Genomic DNA, 25,511 nt, shown 5'->3' with positions numbered 1-25,511 from the left:
TTTTTCAATTTTTTTTTTTTTTTTTTTTTTTTTATATCCCGAACTAGTTCGGGATAGGCACTCTGGGATGCGATAATAATCCCGAACTAGTTCGGGATAGGCACTCAATGAGTTAAATGTAATACCTACAATTCAAAGTGCTTGTCAGGGTGGGGTCCCCAGTTCAAATATGTTTATTTTGGGGGTCACAGCCTAAAAAGGTTTGAGAACCCCTCGTATAAAGCATTAACAAATTCATCCACCAAGGGCATTGACAACTCATTCTTATGAATTCTTATCTAGCCAAGCTTTATAAACTATATATTTTTTATAGAGAAAACAATAATAAAAAAAGCGAATATTCAACTTCGGTGAACAATGTCGAATAGTGACTTTGATATTCGAATATTCGAATATTTGGTGAATGCCCTAACACACACACACACACACACACACACACACACACACACACACACACACACACACACACACACACATACATTGATATACTCTCCTCTCTCCAGAACATCGTCATCCCATACAACATCTACAGAGGCATCAGGAACCTCCTGGACTCCTACCATCTCCCAGAGCTCATCAAGGTAAACCATGCACAAGTCACACACCCTGTTACAGTCCCAGGTACTAGCAAGTACCTGAGACCACTGGTTCCCAAGCACTGGGTCAGGACCCATTTGTGAGTCGTGGACAGATCTTTATGGGTACCTTTGTTTTTTATTTCCTACATTTAGTTTTTTAGTTATTATTATTGAAAATATTTTCAAAAAAACATTCCCACAAAAGCCTTTTTTTCTTCAAGTATTTCTTTCGGTAATTTAATGAAGAAATCAAAGAAAAATGTTGGACATTCCAAAATTAGAATGTTTAAGAAGTAGTGAAAATAGCTGAAACTCTAGCTAGTTGCTCTTATGGGTCAGAGTCTAAAAAGCTTGGGAACCACTGCCTTAGACGGTCCTAGTGGCACATGTAGCGTTTTTGATACCAGACCTGTTTTGATGTCATCAAATATTCTTAAGCATCATGTGTTTGTACGTCAGGATGTGCTGATTCTGGTGGACGCTAATGACACAGGAGCCCGTTCCTTTCCCAGAGTCACCGTGAGTCTTGCTATGTATTTTATGTTTGTGTGTCCAGTATGTTCATTACTCCGCCTCAGTGTGTTCTTGAATGACACATGTCTGTGTTTTGTTCAGGGTGTTGAGGGCAAGCTGTTGATGCTGGAGAAGAACCTGGCTGAGCTGAAAGCAGAGGGCAAACCTGTAGGAACAGTTCTCAAACAACTCATACTGTTACTCTGTGCTGAGGGTGTAAGTTCTTTCTTTTTTTCTTTTGTTCGTTTGTTTGTTTGTACGTTTGTTCGTTCTTTCGTTCTTATGTTCTTACCATTCTACTGTCAACAAAGGTCAAATTCTGTTTGTAATCAAACTTTTCTTCTGGAACAATTTTTGGCTAGACATAAATCAGTCTGTGCTTTAAAATGCATTCAAACGCAACAATAATGAAACATTTACAAAAAATGTAGCTCTCTTGCTGTGTTGAATTCCCTATACCTCCAGCAGGTTTCAAGTCTTTTCAAGTTTATTTTCATACCATACTGAAATGGAATAAATTTGGCTTCCCCAAAGCTATTTGGAAAATGGTCGGTAATGTCTAGTTTACAGTGAGTCATCATCATTGAGATAAACATCACAGAGGCACCGGTTATGGCCCATCTGGACTCTTTACAGAACCTGACATCTTTGTGTTGGGTCCCGTCAGAATCTGACTTAGTTTACTTGTGATTTTCAACCAATCAGAAACTAGAACGAGCCCTGGAGCTGAAACAGCAAAATGAGGACGAGATTGGTGCTGGCGGCTACGCTGGTGGTTACGCCGCCCTCATCAACCTTTGCTGTCTCCACAACAACGTGGAAGAGGCCATCAACCTGAAGACAGAGCTGTGAGCACCCCCCCCCCCCCCCCCACACACACACACACACACACACACACACACACACACACACACACACACACACACACAAAACCCATTAGATTATACAATTTTCCCTTAAATAACCAGCACTCTCCACACATTTCACCCAGCAATTTGTTTTTGCTAAATAGTTAATGTATCGATTTAGTAAATCATTGAATCGTATCGCCATGAATGAAGCAATATCGACCATCGTATCTTCAACCATGTATAGTGATGTGTATTGTATATACTATACAGACTTTCATTCCTTCAATAGTATCTGGGTTAATATACTGTATGTACACAATCTTCAACAGTCTGTGTTTATAAGTACCGTCTCTCAACAGTTATTGTTAACAGGCATCTGTCTGTAGTTCAGTAGTGCATCCAAATAGTATGTGCGTCTACTGTCACAAATGACTGTCCAAGTCACTTTCTAGTATGACTGATCATCTTGGCTAGCCATCATAGAGGGGATGAGATACCAAGACACTGTAGCATCTCCTCATCCTCCCCTCTGCAACCACCTCCAGGTCCACCAGTTCAACTACAACTATTGAACTAGACTTCCTCACCAGCTTATTCACGTTGGCATCCCATACACTTACTGTATTGTATTCAGCACATCACACATCCACGCAAAATCATATTTACATGCACAGTGTATACGCACAAACGCGCACACAGAGTGGTGTTGCGGGTGGCAGCAAGCCATTAAAGATTAACATGAGTAATATTAGGGGAGACATTAATGCAGGGTCCAGCTACACTCTGTTGACTGGCACAAAAATAAAAAAAGCCGGTGAGAGAGGTTGTTATTGTAACCCGGTGGGCTGTCGGGTGTCAGTGAGGGCTCCTCACTGGCAGGTGAGGCTGTAGGATACAACAGCAGTGATAACACACAAATGTGTGTGGGAAGGAACCAGAGCCTTCTACCTACGGAGAGTTGCGTCACTCCCGTTCACTTCATGGGGCCAGGTCTTCTACGCACACATCTATTGGCGTATAGTGACAAACGGCGAACCTGAAGTTTACAAAATGCATTGAAGTCTATGAGGTGTAAAGTGACAATGAACCACGTGACCAGCGCTGTTTCTGACCCCGCAGTGGCAGGACTCTCTGATTAGACGACTCTGGAAGGAACTAATTGGCATAACGACTAAATTGGAGAAAAGGGAGTTAAAAAAATCACTCCTAGTGTAAAGTGAGCTTTTCTATTTATGTGTTAATTTCATCAAGCACTGCTCAAATCACACATACTGTTGAAGTGAGCGGTGCTATTTATGAGTTAATTTCATCAAGCTTCCTTCCCGCTAGCCAATCATAGCGCGTCCTGCGAAGCTTTGCTAATGGGACCCTAGCGTACAACAAACTTTGGCCCCGGACATTTTTGAACACATTCTCCTAACAGTTGAGCTGTTTGTTCCAGATGTAGGCCAGACATTGTATTTGTGCTTCAGTTTACTTAAGCCCGGACATTTCTTTAATGCGTTTTCACATTGTTTTTTGACCAGACGAAGCCAGATGTTGGAGCTGTAGCTACAGCACAATGAATCACGTTGCAAATCGTTGACATGGATCATGTGTACCGATTTTTGTGACATTTGAAGAAAATATGTAGGAAAAGGAGCAAAAAGTGTGTTTTGGAGAAGATCCAAGATGGCGCAAATGGGCGTGGCCTATATGGGGAGATGCGTCTTGACCCAAGGAATCCAGGGAAAAAAGAATTTTAATTTTCCGATCTACGGTTCAAGAGTTACGGGGCAAAACGCAAAGTGGGCCGTTATAGCGCCACCATGAGGCCGAGTGATATAATTATTTTTCGATTCATTCTTAAAATCATTATGAATCTCCTCTCCGAGGTTTGAAACTGTAGCTCCTATGCTTTGCGAGAGAATAATACTTGAATGTGATGTCTTGCATTGTCCCATTATAAGTCAATGGGGACACACGGCCACGTATAGGGAGCTTGTGTTCCACACAGCTCCAAAAATAAATAATACACCAAAGTTTCAGGTCATGGAAGATGGTTGACCCTTCATAGTGGGAAAAGAGTCATATCTCTCGTTTCTTCTCCATATTTCTTTTTTAGGATGCGGAAGGATTCTTCGGTGGCGCTGGATGCCAATAAATACCTTGCCTTGGTCAAGGTCCTGGCTAAGCATGGCAGACTGGATGGTAAGTGAACACCTACCGTATCTGACTGGTTACCCTGGATTAGTTTATTGGTTACTAGGCTAGTAAGACGACTACACAGTCAAATCCTCATTGTTAACTATACATTTTGTAAACTGTCAGAGTTAAATTAACACTGAGGATTTTATTATGTATCTGTTTATTGTCTTTGCCATGCCTGTCTGTCCGTCCATCTGTGTGCGTGTCCTTCCACTCACTCGCTCACAGCTACCCACTCACACTCACTCACTCAATCCAACAAACTATATCTCGCTCTTGCTCTCTCTCTCTCTCTCTCTCTCTCTCTCTCTCTCTCTCTCTCTCGTTCTCCATCCATCCACATTAGCAGGCAATTATAAGAATGCTACGGTGGGTTTCCCTCAGCCCATTGAAGACTAAATAACTATCAATGCTGCCGCTTGGCTTTGTGCACAGAATGACAGGCTAAATGTTTCCCTCGCCGCTCCTCTCCTCTCCTCACCTCACCCTTCCTCTCCTCTCACCATCTCTCCCCCCTCTTCTGGAAGCGTGTCACTCTTTGTCGTCCACGCTAAACCTCCCCCGCACGATACACTCATCCGCGTCAGTGAGAAATGAGAGAGGGGAAAATTACAGGACTGTTTGTATTTTTCCAGAATTACTGAAATCCGCCCGGATGCTAATGGCAGATCATGTCCGCCAAAGTGCTTGAACATTATACACACGCGCGCACACACTATTTGCATGTGAATTCAAGCAAAAGGCATTTGGCAGAGACGACAGTTGGTATATATGTGTGTGTGTGTGGGGATGTGTGTGTGTATAGGCGACGCTGACGCATTTGCCATTAGCCAGAGTGTGGATATGGGGGGGACTTGTCATCCGCATTAGCACACATGGCTAGCCCTGATGTTAGCCTGTCCCCGCCCAGACGTTAGTCCGCCTTGGCTTCCACCACCATCGCTACTCCCGGCTTGCTTGAAGACCATGCCTCTTGGCATCCCTCTCGGTCTCTCTCTTTTATTTCTCTCTAATGGCTTCTTTTTTTTTTCTTGCTTTGTTTGTTTTACCCCTCACACCTCTCATCCTACGTTCCCTTCTATCAACCTCTCCAGTCAACTTTATCCTTTTCTACATTAGTCCATGTTTCCTCTACTGACATTTTATTTAATTGCAGATGGGTCTGATTTGACTTTCTCATGGGGAGGACGAGTCTTCCAGTTATTGCAGACGAGCAGGTTGCCCACTTAAGGGCTGACCCATCATTTTACATTCTTCTACTCAGAATGCTCTTTCTGTCTGTCTATCTTTCTCTGTGACCTGCTCTCCGCTATCCAACCACCCCCTTCAGGGGCGTCACGGGGGGGGTTTGGGACTGAGTTACTAGGTCTCAAGGTGGAGGGACCTTAATTATTTTATACTTTAGCTATTGACAAATAGCAGATATACAAGCTCACAGCGCACGATGCAAGCTTTTAGATCTGCTATTTTTGAAAAGTTGTGAAAATGTGCGCAAATCTTTGAATATATGTATTTTTTAAGCAAAGATTTGTAACTCAAATTTTGCTTCATGGGGGTATTTTGAGATGGGGGTTCGTGGCCAAATACATTATCATTTTGGGGGTCCTTCACATGAAAAAGTTTGAGCACCACTGACATAGAAACATGCGTTTTTCAAAAAAAAAAAAACTAGGAAGACATTTATAGAATCGTGTCAAAAATATTCAAAGACCTGCACAAATTTTCAAGATTTTTCTAAAATAGGGCCCATAATTTGGTGCGACACCCCTGACCCCCTTTGGTAAACAAAACTTGTGTGATGTTGGCTAGCAGTCAATCTGTGGAACATTAGATGAACCAATGGGCCGTGTGATGTTTGTTTATGTGGCCTGCTTGCCCATTCGCATGTGTGTGTGCGTGCATGTGTATCATTCTTGTCTGGCTCTGTTGGCTGACTGCGACGGCCTGGATATGCTGAAGGACATGCATACTGGCTAAATGGAGAGACAGAGAGTCCAAACAGTTAGTGTAGCTCCATTTGGCCAGATCAACTCCAAGCCATTCGTCCCAGTCTGACACTGGAGGGAGATTTGGATGTGGATGGGTGGATAAAGAGAGTGAGATGTAGTTGGAGAATCCTAGTAGTAGTCAGCGAGAGATCCCGTGCATCTTTTCTCATCCTTAAAGCCACTCCATCAAGGCTACTTTCAGGCATTGTAATGTACCTGATGCCATCTTCGATTGTTTTGACCTTAAACCTCCAGAGTAATTAGAAAGTATCAGTTATTCATTATGCTACGGACCTCCATTGGTTAGGATTTCTTACTCTGGGACCCCAATCTACATGACTTTTCAACCAAGTGGTGTGCCATATTTAAGATCAGTTTATTCAGTGAAATAAAGCACCTCACTGCTCATCCGTTGACTAAAAAACTGAAGATGAGGTGCTGGAGCTGAAGTAAAACAGAGTAAAAGAGAAATACCATCAGCCGCACACTCAAAAACAGTGCAGTTATCAGAGTTTACCGCAAGCTTTCGGTCTTGTGACCTCCTTCACGTGAGAATTTATTGACACACAAAAACCGTGTAGTCTGTGTCAAGGTGAAGAAGCTGGCGACCCTCTTTTTGTTCCTTTGCAATTCTGCCCCTTTCACAAACTCCCCCCTCAAATCTGTCCCTGTCTCCTTCCATCACGTCATCTGCCCACTTCTCCTCAACCTGCCTCATTCATTGTGTGACGGCCTTTGGCCCCCATCGGGTTAACCGCCGACAGAAAGCCAGAGAAAGACATGAATGCCAAAGCACTCACCGGTGGCCTTGCCTCCCAGTGCTTGTATGTTGTGGTCCATTTGAGAGTAAGTCTGAGGGTCAACGACTGAAGTATTACTAAACTGTGACCGTGACACATTGTGAATTGTAGCTCAGCTATGTTTGAAATGGGGCTTAAGTGGTGAATGGATAATGTGCTTTTTTCCCCCTTCATATTCTTCAAATGTAGTGGAATAATATTTGTCTTTGTAGCAGAGTGAAAGTCATAAGTATCCAAAAGTACAGCTACTCAAGTAAAGTATGGATACTTAAAAAAGTGTACTTAAGTACAGTACGCAAGTAAATGTCCTTTGTTACTGTCCACCACTGGCTATCCGTCTGTGCTCTGTGCATCTCTCTTCAGCCTTTCTGTTGTTGATTAGTATCCGTGGTGGAGAGTGGCGATATCGCTGTCAGCCCATTAGCTGCCATCGAAACGTAGAGTAAACACATCTTAATAACCTGGTCTTGATACACGGCAGCTGCATTCAGTCACACGTGTGTGTGTACACACACAAACACACACACACACACACACACACACACACACACACACACACACACACACACACACACACACACACACACCCACAGTGTTCAGCGTTTATCCTACCATTGGCCAGATGGGCACGGGGGCCCAGCAAAAAACCCTCCATTACCGGCCAGGCTCGACCGAACCAATCCACCCCCCAGCCCGCTTGCCGGGGTCTCACGGGGGCCACGGCGGGCGCTCCTCACCGCACACCTATAATTTAATCCCCCCGAGCTCTTTCAGCGCGGCCATAGCAAAAAGCCAGCCTCCATTGTAGGGGTCCGGTAATTGTAGTCTCGTTTAGAAAGCTGCAAGTAGCAATTAGTGGCAAGTTGGCATTATACGGGGCTGGATTTGCATCCCCGCTGTGCACAAAATGCTGTTTTAATATGGGTTTGTTTTCCCCACATGGAATTAGCTAAAGGGGTCTTTTATCATATTCACACACCCTGTTCTCTCCCAGCCAGACCTGCATTCCTCTCTCTCTGTGTCTCCTCTTTATCTGTCTCTCTCATCCACTCTTTCTGTCCCTTGTTCTTTCACTCTCCTGAATGGGATTTTTCTGTTCCCCTTCCTTCCCTCTTTGTCACTTTCACTCTCATCAACGTTGCAGTTCAAGTTCCCATCCTCTCCGTTTTAGAATCTCTCTCCATCTGACCACTAGGGATGGGACGATATGAAAATGTAATTTCATGATTATTGTGACAAAAGAAAACGATATTATCGGCATCAAAATCCATTATCCTGGGGCAGAACATTTGCCCAAAAATAGCCGATCTACAAGCTCACAACGCGTCGCGATGCGACGCGTTGTGAGCTTGTAGATCGGCTATTTTTTTCACTCATTTGATAGAGTGAAAAAAAGACTATTAAGTATGTATATTTTAAGTACCTTTTACCAATTATAGAGGGTTTAAGTGGTACCGGACATGCAGCTCGGCAGATATCACGATAAATTAAATCTTCACGATACGATTATCGCGAGTGTATTTTATCACAATAAACAATATTATCGCTTATCGTCCCATCCCTACTGACCACTGTCCTTCCCCTTCTCTCTCCTCTCTCTCTCTCCGTCACAGAGGCAGTGGACATGCTGAAGGAGATGAAACAGAAGGAGGTGATGTTGAAAGAAGGCAGCCTCGTCACACTCTTCCACGTGCTCAACGGCGTGGGGGCCAAGGGCGACGTGGACGCCATCCGCCGCCTCCAGGACACCGTGTTCACGCTGGGACTGGCCAGGCCCAGCGCCAACCTCTGCTCACCGCTCATCTCCGCTTACCTGCACAAGTATGCGCACACACGTATAACACTGCTCACCCCAACCCATTTCAAGTTTTCAAAATGTATCCACAACTTTCCAACGCCCCATAGTGCATTGCGCAGACGCTGTACCGAGCTTCCGGCGCCGCAGCCGAGTGTGATCTACAAGCTCACAACGGTTGCATCTGCGACGCGACGTGAGCTTGTATGTCTGCTGTTAAACCGGAAGTGTGGTCCAAACAGGTGCAAATAATCTCCAGTAAACTCCCGCGGAAACAGGTGGATACATTTTGAAAATGGCAGATGCTTGTATCGTCCATTTTCAAATAGCCTAAATATATATAGAGCTTAAGTTGTTAGTAATAAAACTCATCTAAAAGTAACTAGTAACTATGTTTTCAAATTATGGTAGTGGAGTAAAATTTTCCTTGGAGATGTAGTGGAGTAGAAGTAAAAGTATTACAAATTGGGATATATTCCACTAAAGTAAAAATACCTCAAAATTTCTTAAGTAAATGTACTTAATTAATTTCACACACACTTATAACACCGCCCGTATGCGCTAGAATTGTCAAACAACCGATGCTCGATTAATCTTGCATCTTGCATTTCTGCGATTGATCGCAGTACAGCCTCATATTAATTTCTTGTTTAAAGTTACATGGGGGAAACACATTTAAAGTCGCTATCACAAAGATTGCACGTAACGTCTGTTTTCATCCGAAGAGCTCCCGGGAAGGATTTAAATGTGAACGTGTTCATCATGTTCATCATGTGAACGTTAAACAAGCCTCCTTTTCTTCCCCATCCAGACAGCATTTCCCCTGCCTTCCTCTACTCCATTGTTTACAAAACTATGGGAAGTCAGAAAGCCCAAAAGGATCAGCAGGTGCTTAGAGAGCCTGAAAGAGACAGAGGCAATTAATTGCGCTCAGAAATGTGTGATCTATTTTTTATTTGTTGCGTGCGTTAAAAACGCGTGACGCACACGCATAACATAAAGGTCACAAGAAGACGTTTAGCTATCCATTGTGCTCTATAACATTGGTTCTCAAAGTGGGGTCGGGGGACCCCCAAGGGTTCCTTGAGGGGGTTCCAGGGGGTCCCCAGCTAAATGATAGCGGCCTGATATAAATTACAAGGTGCACTCTGCTGGCGCACAAGTAGGCCAACGGGCCATACATAAATTTGTCAATTTATGCCATGGGCTCGTAGCCAATCAGAGAGGGGCAAAGGGTGACGTCATAACATCGAGGCATATACCGTATAAGGGCCACGAGAGGGGCCACGAGAGGGGCCCGATTGCCCGTAGCCAATCAGATGGGCCTAAACGGGCATATGTCCGATAAGCTTGAGGACTGGTGGATTGGTGAGCTTTATATGACATTTTGGCCAACCAGACGGACCAATAAATGGGCCAATCTCCGTGATTCATCATAATATCGTACTATAAAACGTGCGCAAACCTATAGTATTTTCAAATGGGGGTCCACGGGCTAACAAGTGTCAATTTGGGGGTCCTTGACAAGAAAAAGTTTGAAAAGCATTGCTCTATAAAGTTGTAAAAAAGTTCCCCAAATGTGCCTCTTCATGTGCCAGCTGCGTGTGATTCACTCTTCTCCCCCATGATCATTTCGGGGTTCGATTCTGGGTCAGTAATTCAGACAGAGAGCGGATGTGGAAATTGCCCCCCCCCCCCCGTGTGTGTGTGTGTGTGTGTGTGTGTGTGTGTGTGTGTGTGTGTGTGTGTGTGTGTGTGTGTGTGTGTGTGTGTGTGTGTGTGTGTGTGTGTGTGTGTGTGTGTGTGTGTGTGTGTGTGTGTGTGTGTGTGTGTGTGTGTGTGTGTCAGATGGTTGCGTTCCAGCCAGCCTTTGTTTATTTGTTGGAGGATCTGCCAGCTGCACCCCCCCTCCCCCCAAGCCCCCAACCCCTTTCTGCCCATACAAGAACACTGTGTGTGTGTGTGCGTGTTTGCACTTGCACGATCAGAAATGGCCATCGATGCTGCCTTGCTAAAACGCCAATATGCAAATGAGCTCCAGAGCATCGGCCCCTAGATCACTGGAACGGCCCCGCCCCTCCTCGTCTGTTCAGCTGTGTGTGTGTGTGTGTGTGTGTGTGTGTGTGTGTGTTTGTTCTATTTGTCAGAACAGCTTTTAAGTAGATCAACTCATTAGCATGTTAATTATGCACCGAGCACTAATTGCTGGATTTGCCACAGCCGTGTGGTGTGTCGTTACAGCCCCTACGCGGCACACATGTCTTTCTCTCTCACACACACACACACACACACACACACACACACACACACACACAGAGTTTTCCCTCCCCTGTACATGTTGTGGGAGAGGGAAGCCAAGTCCACACCTTTGCACGTGAAGCTTGCTCTCTCTCTCTCTCTCTCTCTCTCACACACACACACACACACACACACACACACACACACACACACACACCAGAGCACCCCTGCTGCTGTTTGTTTTGCAGCAGTCATGTCTCTGGCACAAACAGAGCTAGCAGGTTCACTCACTAATCGCTGCCTTGGTGAGATTAGCAGGCTAATTTACTCCTGGGTTATCAACAACAGCCAAACACGCACACTTGCGCACACACACACACACACACACACACACACACACACACACACACACACACACACACACACACACACACACACACACACACACACACACACACACCATCATAAACCTTCTCAGTGAGGTGTTGGGAAACCACCACAGTTTTTGTGCACTGTGGTTTAGATTTCTGTACAATTTGTCCAACATTTTTTATTTTGCCCAGTGTTGCACAACATTATAGTGTTAATAATTTCATGACCAGACTTAAGAGTTAATTTATTGCTCTGGTATAATACATATGTTGCATCTACCTGGCCTGCAAACTGCTACACACACTATGGCACACCAGTGAGATTGAGCACACCTGTTAACTCATTTGTAGTTTACGGCCGAGGAGCCCGAAGTTTTTTCTATGTCTTTCACTGCTGGCTTCTCCTACCTGTTAAAGCGGCCGCTAATCCAGTTCCCATCGTGCGTGATCGAACACTGCTATGCATGGTGTGTTCGCGTATTCCATCAGCTTCTCAAATCCTTTTATTTTTTTTCAATTGATCAATAAGTTCTCCGTCTGTAAGCTGCCGTGTTTACACAGAAAGCCAACGAATAGAGGATAGAGGACGGACAGCCGCTTCCGGTTTACGGTCTCAATGTTAAATGGTCCGCTCAATAATGTGTCCATGTAGAAACCGATCACGGAGCATTAGTTCCGGCCTATTTTAGTTCCGCTTCGATAAAAAAATGTTTTTTTTAATTAAAGCTTATTAAATCTTCGGGTTCCTCGGGCATGGCAGGGAAGGGGTACAAAGGGGTATTTCTTTGGCAGAGGTTGAGTTAATAACCACTTTAAACCGGGTGTTCCTATTTTGGGCATATCAAAATCTTACAATAAATGCGAGAAGTCTCTACGTGCGTGTGTGTATGTAATCCGTGTATCTCGAGAACCGTTCGTCCCACCGGCTTCAGATTCGGCACGTGCGTTCCCCGCCGCGGCGCGGAGTGCAGTGCCGGACCTTGACCCGACCCGATTGCCGGTTTTCCAGAACGGCCGCGAAACGTTCGGAATCTCCGTATGCGGAGATGATTGTTGACATCAGGCTGTTCCGGAGGAACCGGCGCAAGCACTGACTCATTGTGACATCACTCCATAAAAGGCTCTGACATCACATACGCCACATGAGTCAACAAAAAATGTAGAGATGTGACCGAATATTCGGCGCCGAAAATTTTCGGCCGAATAGTGCCAAAAAACGCATATTCAGTTTCGGTTCGGTTTGATTTTACAGCCGAATAATTATTACCGAATAGTACCGAATACCAAATACCGAATATTACCGAATACCGAATACTACCGAATACTACCGAATAATGTATAGGATATTCAATATATATATATATATATATATATATATATATATATATATATATAACAATAATTACATTGATATTTCTTTATGATGCAATACTTCAACTATATGGAATGTTAATATTTTGAGACATAATTTGTCTTTTATTACAAATTTACTACACAATAGTAAATAGATAATTCAACACAAAAATAAATATGTTATGTGTGCATTCAAAAGTGAGAAATAAATGTTTTATGGAACCATATGGTGATTATTATTTAAGTTAGGTTTTGCCATAATCATGTCTTTTGCCATAATCAGGTAGCTTTACAACAAAGGTACAGCAATGGTGCAAACATTAGTAATACAAAATAAATTATATGCATGTATTATTCGGCTATTCGGTATTCGGTTTTCGGACAAATGTTTCCAGTATTCGGTTTCGGCCAAGAATTTTGCTTTCGGCACATCCCTAAAAAAATGCCATGGATACGTATTGAATGTCATCAGTATGACGTGTTCTGATGTTCATATATGGGCATATATGGACACAGGCAAACATATGGTCAAAACGGGTCTTAACACGTTGCAAGCCGCGGCAGAACCCTCTGAACAGAGGTAGCGCCGAAGAAATAAGCCATTTATTTACAAACATGTTTTAAAAAAACAAAGCCCACATGATAACAACACGTACTGGAGTGCTCGACACAGCGTACATATTCATCCTGCAGAGGTCGGCGATCTTACTTTGGCGAGGCGGAGGGGAGATCAATTCCATTCGTTTACGTGCGGCGAAGCAGGGAAAGGAGCGATAGAGAAGCGGCGCCCGAACGTGATTGAAACCGCGATCCACGAACAGAGACAAAGACCAGCCATCTTGTTTGAGCTTCTTGCTGAGTTTCAACACTGGGGAGAGGATGAGGCTCCTCCTGGCCAGCCATCCATCCAGAATGTGAGTCAACGGCGTGGCCTGCTGGATATTAGGAGTATCACACCCAGCACCAGAAAATGACTGTCAGAGCATATTAACCCTTTCAGATCGCTCCAAAAAGACACAGAGAAGAATTTCCGATGTTTTTTTTTTTTTTATTATAATTTATATCAAAAGTCCGGGAATAGACGGCGTGGCTGATGGGACCCAGTAGGAAGTCCGAGGGAGTACGGCCAGGCTTAGAAGGTGTTAATGGGGTTTGCATTAAAGGGTAGGGAATTCACAGAGATCTCCATATATTGGCATAAAATGGACGCCCGTGTGCGGAGCTGATGTCTGACATCAGAGTTTTCCGGAACCGACTGTGTCTGCAGGGATCCCCATACAGTATATGGGCATAAGTGGACACAGGCAAACCGATTGTCAAAACGGGTCCTATGACAACAGGTATAATGGGGTTTGCATTAAAGGGTGGAGCATTCATTCCCTATTTCAAATTCGGCACGCGTGTTCCCCACCGCAGCAGGTAGTGCAGTGCCCGGCCTCGACCCGATACGCGATTTTCCGGAACCGGCACGAAAGTTTCGGATTCTGATGTCTGACATCAGGGTTTTCCGGAACCGGCACTGTGTATGCAGAGATCTCCATACATGGGCATAAAATGTATGCAGACAGATATCTCCATATATGGGCATAAAATGGACGCAGACAGACAGATAACTCCATATATGGGCATAAATGGACACAGGCAAACAGATGGTCAAAACGGGTCCTACAGAGATCTCCATATATGGGCATAAAATGGATGTAGACAAACAGATATCTCCATATATGGGCATAAATGGACACAGGCAAACAGATGGTCAAAACGGACAGGTTTAATGGGGTTTGCATTAAAGGGCGGGACATTCATTCCCTATTTACATCGTTCCTGAGTTGGCCAGGTTGCCTACTAGACGCTCGGCCACTCGAAGGGCGGCCGAGCTTCTAGTATACTAAATTAGGTAGGTAGGTACTTCATCCCAGAGGGGAAATTAAGGAGCTTGTTGATTGACTATTTTTCTCAAGACACAGTTGTACAACAAACCATATAATAGGGCTTGAGTAGCTAAGTTATCGTGGAAATAAATATTATAACTAATAAATAATAGCTGATAATATTACAATATTGTTGCCCTATCCTCAAATAAGGTCAAGGTCAAGGTAAACTTTATTTGTCCACAAGGGAAATTTGTCTTGGGCTTTCACCCCTGCTACAGCCACACACAAAACATCAGTGACAATACATAATAGAAATACATGACACAGGGGGGACACAACATTACACAAGTGCACAGTGATTGATCAATACTCTCTGTCAGTGCTGTTTCAGATTAAGTTAAGATTAAGTTGGGCTACGACCACTGTCCCAGACCAAGGTTCAATCTCCTCACCTTTCCTATCTGTCTCCTCTTTCACCACCCGTTCATTCAGTCCGTCCTCCAACACAGCTTGGCTGACGGACGGGTGGGCAATAGGGAAGGAGGATCAGGAAGGCTGGATGGAGGCGAAGGAAGGGAAGAGGACAAAGGCGCATGTCACTCTCGGTGGCGGCTGTCTCATCGCCATGTCAGCGCTAATGACTTAATGAACACTTCTCCGGCAGATTAGCTCCTGACAGCCCGTCATGCGCTCTGCCTCCCTCTCCGCTTATCCCACGAACCCTTCCGTTCAGCATAGTGCGGCCTAAACGCTATGCTAGCCTCGCAGCTAGCCAGTTCGCCGCGCCGTTATCTCTATAGGAGTGATTAGCGACACCAGACACTAATGACTCTGACAAAGGGGAAAGCTGGCAGATGATGATGAGAGCGTTGTGGAGGAGATGTACAATACGTCTCAACAATGCAAGTGTCCCAGACGGATGAGAGTACTCGATTCACTCACACTTTCATCCCATTCTTTGCAGTGAGATTAATCAGGGCCCAAGACGAGAGGGAGGAGACTCGAACAAAAGAATCCGTTTGTTTGACCGCTTACAGAGGAGATCAAATGAAAGGGTAGGCGGAAGGATAGATGAGAGAAGTGGTGCAAGTCAGGGGGCATAGAATACGAGAGAAGAGGGAACCATGGGTGAGGGGTTATCCTGATTTATACTTCTTGAAATGGGCAGGATCTAGTACAAGCTCACAATACATTGTGCTGCGACGCATTGTGAGCTTCTAGATCTGCTATTTTCGGCGGACGACACAGCACGCACAAGTTGGCGAGCGCACTGGTAGTTGCATGGATAATTGAATGAGGAATTGAGAGATAGAGATCCAGCACAGATCCAGTTGTGTTGTTTGTACACATACTCAGCAGGGGGCTTTGTACATATGTATAGGTGTGTTCATGTACAGGCGTTGATTTGACGGTGTCATTTCTTCAACCTGAAATGGCAGGCTAGTGGTGTCAGGATCACACAGGCACTTGCGCTTAGACACACACACGCGCCACAGTCTCCCACCCGTCGCGCAAGGACAGTGGCTTGATAACAGGTTTGCCGACGTATTTGGAACAAAAGATATAGAGAGAGGCAAAATGAGCTTCCTTGTCTAATCCTTCAGGGTTTTTTTTAACCTCTTTTTTCGTACCATGCAAAGACGCTCGTTATAGCTTTCTTTTTTCAGGGCTTAATTGGCTGGAAAGTGGCTGACATGCAAAGTTGGGGACATTAACAGGCACGCATGCTGCAGTAAATGGCAACGCAAAGTGACAGTTAAATTGTACCTAGGGGAAATTATCCATCCTTCAACATCCTCGTCTTGCTTTTTTTTGGGGGGGGTAGGGGGTGGGGGTGGTAATTGCACCGCTAGAACCTTCTTTTTTTGCCAGAAGTGACGGGGGAGTTCTTAAAAATACGTCTCATTAGGAAGGAGGGATTGGAAGGAGGTATAGCAGAATTGCATGGACAGAGGAGGAGAGGTTTGAAACGCGATGGACGAAACATAAGTGTGTGTTACTGTTAACACTTAGTATAGCACTGCCAAGTGTCTCAGTCAAAGTAGTGTGTGTGTGTGTGTGTGTGTGTGTGTGTGTGTGTGTGTGTGTGTGTGTGTGTGTGTGTGTGTGTGTGTGTGTGTGTGTGTGTGTGTGTGTGTGTGTGTGTGTGTGTGTGTGTGTGTGTGTGTGTGTGTGTGTGTGTGTGTGTGTGTTCACACACCAGTTGAGGCGCTTGTGCAATTTTACCATAATAAAAATAAAATACTGAAATCGCATGCACGTCTCCTCTTGTCCACATTACATTTTTGGAACCAAATGCATAGCCATTTCTCTCCGTCTCTCCCTCCGATTCTCTCTTCCTTTATCGTTCCTCTCTCTTTCTCTCTTTTTCTCTGATCTCTTGTCGTTCAATCAGAGTGTTGTGCAGTTGAACAGCCTCTCGACTGCCGCCGCTGAATAATGTTGTCCCTCTTCATTTCAATTAGTGGGAGGCCCTTTACCTTCCACTCCCAATCACTTCATCCGTCCATGGCTCTTTCCCTCCTCCCTCCCTCTGTACTTCTCCTCTTCACCTCATCCTGCGTTCCGGCCAAGCCAAGGTCACCCTCCCACTCCCCTTGGAAGTGTTGCTTTTTATGGGGCGAGGGCAGCAGGCGTATTGCTCTCATCCAGCAGTCTTAATTGATGAGGAGCGAAAACACTCCAGATATTATATCTGAGTGAATGTGACTCTTTGTTGGTCTGCTTCCCCCCTACCAGTGCCCAGTCTGCTTTGACCTCTATGTGATTGACATGGTAATTACCCAATCAGCACATTGATGGCAGCGCCGTCACAATAGAGGGAGGATTCAAGTGGTCTCTCTCTCTCCATCCCAACTTTTTTTTTTCTCTTCCACCCGTAATTTGTTCTCTCGCACACACACTCTCCATGTCTTTATTGCTCTCATCATCGTTTGTTCATCCGTGGGGCATGGAGAAGGGGAGAGAGAGAGCGAGAATGAGAGATAGGAACGGATGACATGAGATGGAGTGAGATTTGAGGACGAGTGGAGGGGGGCTCTCATTTTGTTGCCATATTCCTGCTCAATAGCGTAGTCGTGTGTGTGTGTGTGTGTGTGTGTGGGTGTGGGGGGGGGGGTTGACATCACACGGAAAAGAGGTGAGGAGGTAAAAGGCCAAAGATAGAGGATAAGCATAAAAAGAGGAGAGGATTTCAGAGGAGAGAAAATAATGAAGTAGAGGAGGATGGAGGAAGAGTGGAGGTCAAGAGGGGGAGACGACAGAGGCTAGAGATCAGACGAGACATGTTGTCTATTATCTTTATCCAACTATAAAAGCCCCACTATTAGCCCGAGGCGGACAGGTGTGTGTGTGTGTGTGGAATATTGAGGTCAGAGGTCTGCTCTGCCACAGTAGTGCTGCCGTGATGTGAAAGTCCAGTATTGTTGTGAGGTCAGAGTGCTTGGATATGAAGTCTCAAAGTCAACCATCCGTGACGTGACGTCCATTCACTGCCCTCAAAATCCCCATACAGCGATCGTTGGACATACAGTATCTGACACCCAGCTCACGCCCTCTCTCTTTCTTTTCTTCTGTCTGTGCATTTGTGTGTGTGTCTGCAGCAACGACACGTCCGGTGCTCTGGAAGCAGCCATGGAGTGCCATAAGCTCTACAAGCAGATTCCGCGTATTCATGACATCATAGTAGCCATGGTGGAAAAAGGAGAGACCGATATGCTGCAGAAAGGTAAGAAAGCCAGGCTGTCTGTCGATCTATTCGCCTCAGCTCTCTGTCTCCTCTACACTGTCTCTCTCAGATCTCCTACTATTACAATAAAGAAAAATACACCCTATGAGTGGCCCCTAGAGGCAGTGCTGCTCTATCGCCCTCGTAAGCGTCTATTAGGTTACACTTTGTACACTCTTCAGAGTTGCAAATGGATAAATTAACACTGAGGATTTAGCTGTGAAGAGCGGCATAAGAGAGGCAGAGAGTGTGAGAGGTACGGGCCAAGAGGTCGCACACTGAAGCACGGCAGGCGATCGCGGTTTGAACGGCTCCTATCATGACGGCAGCCCCGGCTGCGGAAGGGTTAAGTTTGACGTGCCTCGGAGGGCGAGTGGCTCTGGAGTGTGTGGGAGGTCGAGACCTCACTGTCGAGCACCTCTCCACCTCTCCTCCTCTTCTCCTCCCCTATCTCCACTTCTCTTATCTTCCTCTCACTGTCCGCTTCCGCTCTCCCGCCGCAGTGTCGGCCACATAAAGCAGGACATTAGTATTTATGAAGCAGTCCAAGCTGGTAAACTATTGGCTCATGCACTGCAATGAATTATTCTATTCAATTAACCCCTCTTCTGCAATGAGAGAGTGGTGACGTGCGCCATAAGTTTTGAATAGTGCTCGAGCACGTGTTGTTGTTGTGCATGCTTGGTGTCTCACATTCACCCACGCTTCCTCATAATTCTTCCATACAAACACCATACCTGTGGGTTTCCTGATGGAGTGCAGACCACAAACTACACTACCTTTACATTTGTCTCTGTTTTAATCATAACCGCAGAGTAAAGTCCTCATTGTTAATGTATTCACTTGTAACTCAGATAATGTCCAAATGTAACCAAATAAACCCTTCTGTATCCATTTGGTAATTGTCACTCTTTTTTATTTTTATCTTTATTTTATTTTTTACAATGTGTGTGTAATTTGTTGGTTAATGATCACGGTCAATCCATTGTCTGGACACTTCAAAAGAACATGTTGAGGGAAAATTGGATAATTGTTTTTATTTATTTTTTACCTGTAAGTAAGTAGCCTTGCTGAGCCAAGTGGCCCATAGGCCAAGACTCTGTTGTGGGTGGTGGCTTTTATGTACAAGTACACCCCCTGGACATGACATTAGTTTGTTGCCAGGGAGGATGTGTGTGTGCGTGCGTGCGTGCGTGCGTGCGTGCGTGCGTGCGTGCGTGTGTGTGTGTGTTAGATTTAGAGTGCCAAGTATGTACAGTAGTCAACAAAATACTTGCACATTAGATAGATGCTTTATTTTGTCCTTGCGGAAATTATTTTTGCACCAAGCAGTCATCAGGACACAAAATCACAACACATAACAGACAAACACAATACATGAATGACAAGACAGTTCACTGACAACATGATTGGCTCACCTATAACTAACTAACCCACCCATTATGAATTGTATTACCTGTGTGTACTATAAAGGTCAGCCTGTCTTGTTTTTACCCTTATAATAGCATGGAAGGGGCTTGCGCACCTTCAACGACAAAGCCAGATACTCCTTGCACACACACACACACACACACACACACACACACACACACACACACACACACACACACACACACACACACACACACACACACACACAGAGATACTGCCTTCAGCCAAAGCTGGTCTTAATGATGTGATGGAGGTTACCTGCCAGCCATTGTTAACCGTACATGAAGACTTAAGGGCTAAAAACACAACCTTGTGCTCAGCTTGGACTAACAATAAGAGGGAGAGTGAAGGCAATTCTGTTTGTATCGGATGTTTGCTTTGACCTTGTGTGTGTGCATGCACGCACGCGAGGTCGCGCGCATGTCTCACAGCTTCTCACCTGTTTTGAGGCTGTTTGACTGAGATAGCATTGTACAGCCAAACTGCTGAGCAGAGTGCTTTAGCAAGTTTCCTGGAGGGCTTAGACTTTCAATTGTGTGTGTGTGTGTGTGTGTGTGTGTGTGTGTGTGTGTGTGTGTGTGTGTGTGTGTGTGTGTGTGTGTGTGTGTGTGTGTGTGTGTGTGTGTGTGTGTGTGTGTGTGTGTGTGTGTGTGTGTGTGTGTGTGTGTGTGTGTGTGTGTGTCTGTCTACTCATCCATGTATTATTACCTGTTTATTCTTAGTAGCTCTCTCTGTCTCTCTTTCTCTCTGTCTCTCTTTCTCTCTGTCTCTGAGTAGGCATGGACTTTGTGAGCCAGGAGCGAGGAGAGATGACCATGCTGTATGACCTCTTCTTTGCCTTCATACAGACAGGCCGGTACCGCGAGGCCCGCAAGATCATAGAGGTGCACGCACACACACACACACACACACACACACACACACACACACACACACACACACACACACACACACACACACACACACACACAGAGGTACACACACACACACGCGCACATGCACAAATTAAGGGATAGTACAAATTGTTGTTGTCGGGTGGAAACCTTGTATGTCCAGAACTGTTCGTTTTGTATTTATCATTTTAAAAACTATTTAAGTATAGTGAAAATAGCACACAACGTTGTGTTCACTAGCTTTGTGCGACAGTCTTGTATGATGAAGCAGGGCTTTACTTTACGAAAAAACGTACACATTTCGAAACTTGGAGATGCAAGTTTTCTGCCCGACAGTGATGAAATGTTTGTGTGAGAAAGAGAGTGAAGCTGATGGGGACTGCGTGCGTGCGTGCGTCCGTGCGTGCGTCAGCCAGGCCATGGGTGGAAAGATGAGAGATTGGCGGATAAACGTGTGGCGGGATGAGCTTGTCATCAACGAGGGGGAAAAGACGCCATTTGATTGTCTGAAAAACATTTGGTCAAAAATACTACTCCCTCTCTCTTCCACTCTCTCTCTCATGTCCTAGGGCAGGGGTCCTCAACCTTTTCTGGCCGCGACCCCCAAAATAATCACATTTTGACTCGCGACCCCCGGCCCTTACGGACCCCCCCCCCCCCCCCCCCCCCGCCGCCCCGCCTCACCGCGCCGCATTGTGAGCTTGTAGATCGGCTGTTTTCACTACTAGGCTACGTCTTAAAGTTATGCAGAGAAAACAACACTGACACGTGATATGAATAATGACGCATTTATTTTCTTATTGCTGCATTAATTATGCTCTTAACGTTTTTAGCCACATGAAACTGTCCAGCAATAAAAGAAAAAAAAAGGGAGAAACAATATATCATTTAACTGGATCTGACGGCTGCATTAATTATGCTCGTAACGTTACATGAAACTGTCCAGCAAACAAAGGGGAAACAAATAAGGGAAACTATGCACTGGTTTCCAAACAATATAATGTAACCGTATCTGACAGCACTGACAGCTGCATTCATATGCTCTTAACATTTTACATTAAACTGTCCAGCAAAAAAGAAAAACAAAAAGGGAAACAAATAGGCCTACATCTATATGTGAACTACACCTTCGTTTCCATCCACACTATTAAATGTAACCGGCATAACATCTTGACAGCACTTTTTTTTATGAACAATTTATGAATTGTTTTGGCATATGCCTACCTTTTGAGGTTAGTGGGATGGCTGCGCTTGTTTCTTTGAACAGAGAAGTGCTAATCTAGGCTCAATATTGCTCACAGCAACACGGAGATCATCTTCAACTCTGGTGAGTCGTGATCTGTATTTTGATTTTATATATGTGAGCGCAGAGAACGTCTTTTCACATAGGTAAGTGGACGGAAAATGAATCAGAACATCCATTGCTGCTTTTGACAGTTCAGTATATTGCGCAGCCACAGTTTTAGATAGACAGAATTCCTCCAGTGTGGATGATTTGAACTTGATCTGCAATGTCCTATCGGCTGAAAGGTCCAACAGCGCGTCCTGCAGTTCTGATGACAAGTGTGCGCCCGTGGACTCGGTAAAGGGATAGCGTATCCAATCATATCTTTCTGGAGCGTCATCTGTTGGGAAGTATTTGCGGAAACAGTCAGTCAAACCTCTCAGATGAGAGATGATATCTCCGTTTATGATGTCTCTATTTATGTCATAATTATCCATGAAATCCTCGAGCTCTGGAAACATGTCAATATTACCCTCATTGACTCGCGTTGCCCAGCGTTCCAGCTTCCTCTGAAACCCAGCGATCTTATCAGAAATATTGAGAATGTTATTGTTTGAGCCTTGGAGCGACAGGTTTAGTGTGTTGAGTTTATCAAATATTCCTGCCAAGTATGCCAGGGCACAAACCCAGCGAGGGTCACTCAAGTGGGCAGCAAGGGGAGACTGATGCTCTGTTAAAAACACCCGCACCTCCTCACGCAGTTCAAACAGTCTGGTCAGTACTCTGCCCCGTGAGAGCCACCTCACCTCTGTGTGGAAAAGTAGGGTTTCATGCTCAGATCCCATTTCTTGGCAAAGTGTTGCAAATAATCTGGACTGTAAAGGGCGGGATTTGATAAAATTTACTATTTTAACTGCCGTTTGTAGCACCTCCTGCAGCTCTGGGGTTAGGGGCTTACTCGCCAGTGATTCGCGGTGAATCATACAATGGGTGAATTTAATATGGGGCGCCACCTCCCTAACTTTGGTTTTAATCCCTTTCTTGATCCCTGCATAGCACCAGCTCCATCTGTGCACACAGATTTGCAGTGTTTCCAACTTAGTCCCTCTTCGCGCAGTTTACTGTCCACTGCATTAAAGATGTCCTGTCCCGTGCACGTCCCCTCCAGGGACATGCAAAACAGCAGCTCTTCATTTATTTTTCCTTCGTGGCTGTACCTTGCAAAGACAAGCAAATTGGCGCAGTTGGCAACGTCCGTTGATTCGTCCATCTGCAGTGAAAACGACCCACTTTTCTTCATTCGCTCAGTGACCTGACATTTAATGTCATTTGCCATTTCACCAATACGCCTGCACATAGTGTCATCTGACAACGGGATGGTCTCAAATGATTTTGCTATTGCGTCTCCATGCATATGCCTTGCCATTGCCTGGGCTGCTGGGCGGATGAGCTCTTCTGCGATTGTGTATGTTTTTTTTTGTTTGGCCACAAGATGTGCCACTTCAAAAGAAGCTGCCAGTGCTTTGGAAGGGATTGACACATATTCAGTTATTCTTGTCTGTAGTCCGCCCAGGCCACTCTCCTTTTCACGAAAATATTCCAATGGTTGGTTGATATCATCCTCATGTCTCGTTTGCAAATGTCTTTTAAGTTGGAAGGGTTTCAAGCTCTCGTTAGCAAGTAACTCATTACAAAGAACACACAGTGGGTAATCAATGTTATCCTTCACATGGCACGTAAACCCATACTGCAAAAACTCTGCTTGATATTTTCGGCGCTTGGACGTGGACGTGGGATTTGCCGACTTTGACACATGTTTTCGTTTTGCAGCAATGTTTGCAGAACAACATGCCGGCTCATCTTCATCTTTATCTTCACCTGTTGTTGGTGGCTCATCCTGAGACGCTTGTTCTTGGCCTGTTTCAGGGTGCGGACGTTTTCTGATAACCCACTTGTCCATGACTTTTATATCGTGGTCATACAATGTTTTATTTATTTTCTACCTGGGTGCATTTCGCTCATGTGCGTGGCTGTCCAGTTAAATTGAGATTAGTGAGTTTCCGGGTTAAGGTTAAGGGAGGAGGAGGATCACGTGCTGCTACACACAATGCATGTATACATAGCCAGGCCCAGGACACACTGTCACACACACATCCATTCCACTTTGTCGATTTTTCGCTATGAAATGTTTTTATAAAAATGTTTTCCAGGCATTTTTCTTTTTCTTTTTTTTTTTTTTTTTTTCAACATTTTTTTTTTTTTTTTTTTTACCAAAAAATCTGGCGACCCCCCCAAATTTTTTGGCGACCCCCCTGGGGGTCGCGACCCACAGGTTGAGAACCACTGTCCTAGGGTACTATAAAAGAAGGATTTAAACCTCTTGAGGATTGACAAAACCCTCTTAAATATTGACATGTTGCTATCAGAGTGTTCATCCTACTCATGCTAGATAGTATGGCCGTTATCCCACTTATAGCAGGGAGACTAGGCTATGTGCCAGCTCTATGCTATGTGAGATTAGAGCCGTCAATAGCCCTGCGGATAGATTGAAAATATATGTACCAAGTGTCCAATATAATATGTACTCGAGACTGGACAGACAAACGCTTAGCCATGTCCCACATCTGTTTGTGGTGTTAGCGTGAATGTTTATCCATACTGGGAGTGTGATGGAGTTTAAAGGACAATTAAAGTGAACGTAAGTGGCGGGAAAAAAGCATGTGACTGTTGCCGCAACGGATTTTAATAGCAGAACAAAATATGACCATGACCATAACAGCGAAAGTTATAGTTCACAAACATGTCTAAAATGTTTCATCAGATGATGAATCTGAAGTAGTTCTCGAACATCAAAGTTTGATTGGGGATCGGATTTTCCTTTTTGGGCTTCCTTTTTGGGCATATGTGTGCCGACAAGATGTAGGCCAGATGTAGGCCACGCTCCAGAGCCCGGACATTCTTTTTCCATATGTTGGAAAATGCAACCTTTGGGGTTTTGCAGTTTATCAAAATGTCATGCTAGTGTAATAGTAGCCCTGCCCAATGTTTCCCCTGGTCAAGGGTGAGTTCCCTTGGATGAGGTATCAGATATATACCAGTGTTAATTTATTTTCCACTTAAATATAAAAAATAAAACAACTTTTTCAAAAATAGAAGATCTTCAACTCACAATGCGCTGTGAGCTCGATGAAGATCCGCTATGTTCACTATTCATGGTACGACAAAGTACAGGGATCAAGTGGTTAACCCACAAAGACAGAGGTAAACTTGACCTAGGTTAGTGAGCAATTGTGGTCTACTGCTGGCCTGTGTCATTAACTACACTTGCACAGAGGCTAGAGGAGTAAGCTGCTATATAGGGCAGTGTGACCACATCTGATACATCTACCCATCTCACTCACACCTTTTCCCCACGACAGCGTCAAGTGCGCCCACAGAGTGGTGTCTCACTTTAGGCTATGTTTGGTGTAATTGGCAGTGGATTAATCGCAGGTAATTAAATGTAATAATTGAGAGAGGTGGCCAATTTCGCACTAAATGCCCATAGTTAGATAGGGGATTGTGAGGTGGTCTGGGCTGTCATTGTGTGTGTGTGTGTGTGTGTGTGTGTGTGTGTGTGTGTGTGTGTGTGTGTGTGTGTGTGCGTGTGCCTGTGCGTGCTGTATGTGTGGGTGTAATGGTCAAGGT

The 25,511-nt window shown here is 44.8% G+C and overlaps 1 protein-coding gene across 1 annotated transcript in view; it reads left to right on the top strand.

Annotated features, from left to right (window-relative positions):
* lrpprc (leucine-rich pentatricopeptide repeat containing) overlaps positions 1-25,511 on the top strand; it is a gene marked incomplete at its 5' end in the record, with an annotated part of 86,887 nt that overhangs the window by 34,494 nt on the left and 26,882 nt on the right. Inside the window, 8 exon segments of the mRNA XM_080739714.1 lie at positions 504-581; positions 1,038-1,097; positions 1,194-1,307; positions 1,797-1,939; positions 4,047-4,132; positions 8,531-8,738; positions 18,151-18,275; positions 20,484-20,590. Coding sequence (XP_080595840.1) covers positions 504-581; positions 1,038-1,097; positions 1,194-1,307; positions 1,797-1,939; positions 4,047-4,132; positions 8,531-8,738; positions 18,151-18,275; positions 20,484-20,590 — 921 coding nt within the window.

Source organism: Nannobrachium achirus (genome assembly GCF_963921795.1).
Source record: "Nannobrachium achirus genome assembly, chromosome: 13".
Taxonomy (NCBI): Eukaryota; Metazoa; Chordata; class Actinopteri; order Myctophiformes; family Myctophidae; genus Nannobrachium; species Nannobrachium achirus.
Note: the sequence above shows the minus strand (reverse complement) of the source record. Positions and strands in the feature narration are given on the sequence as shown.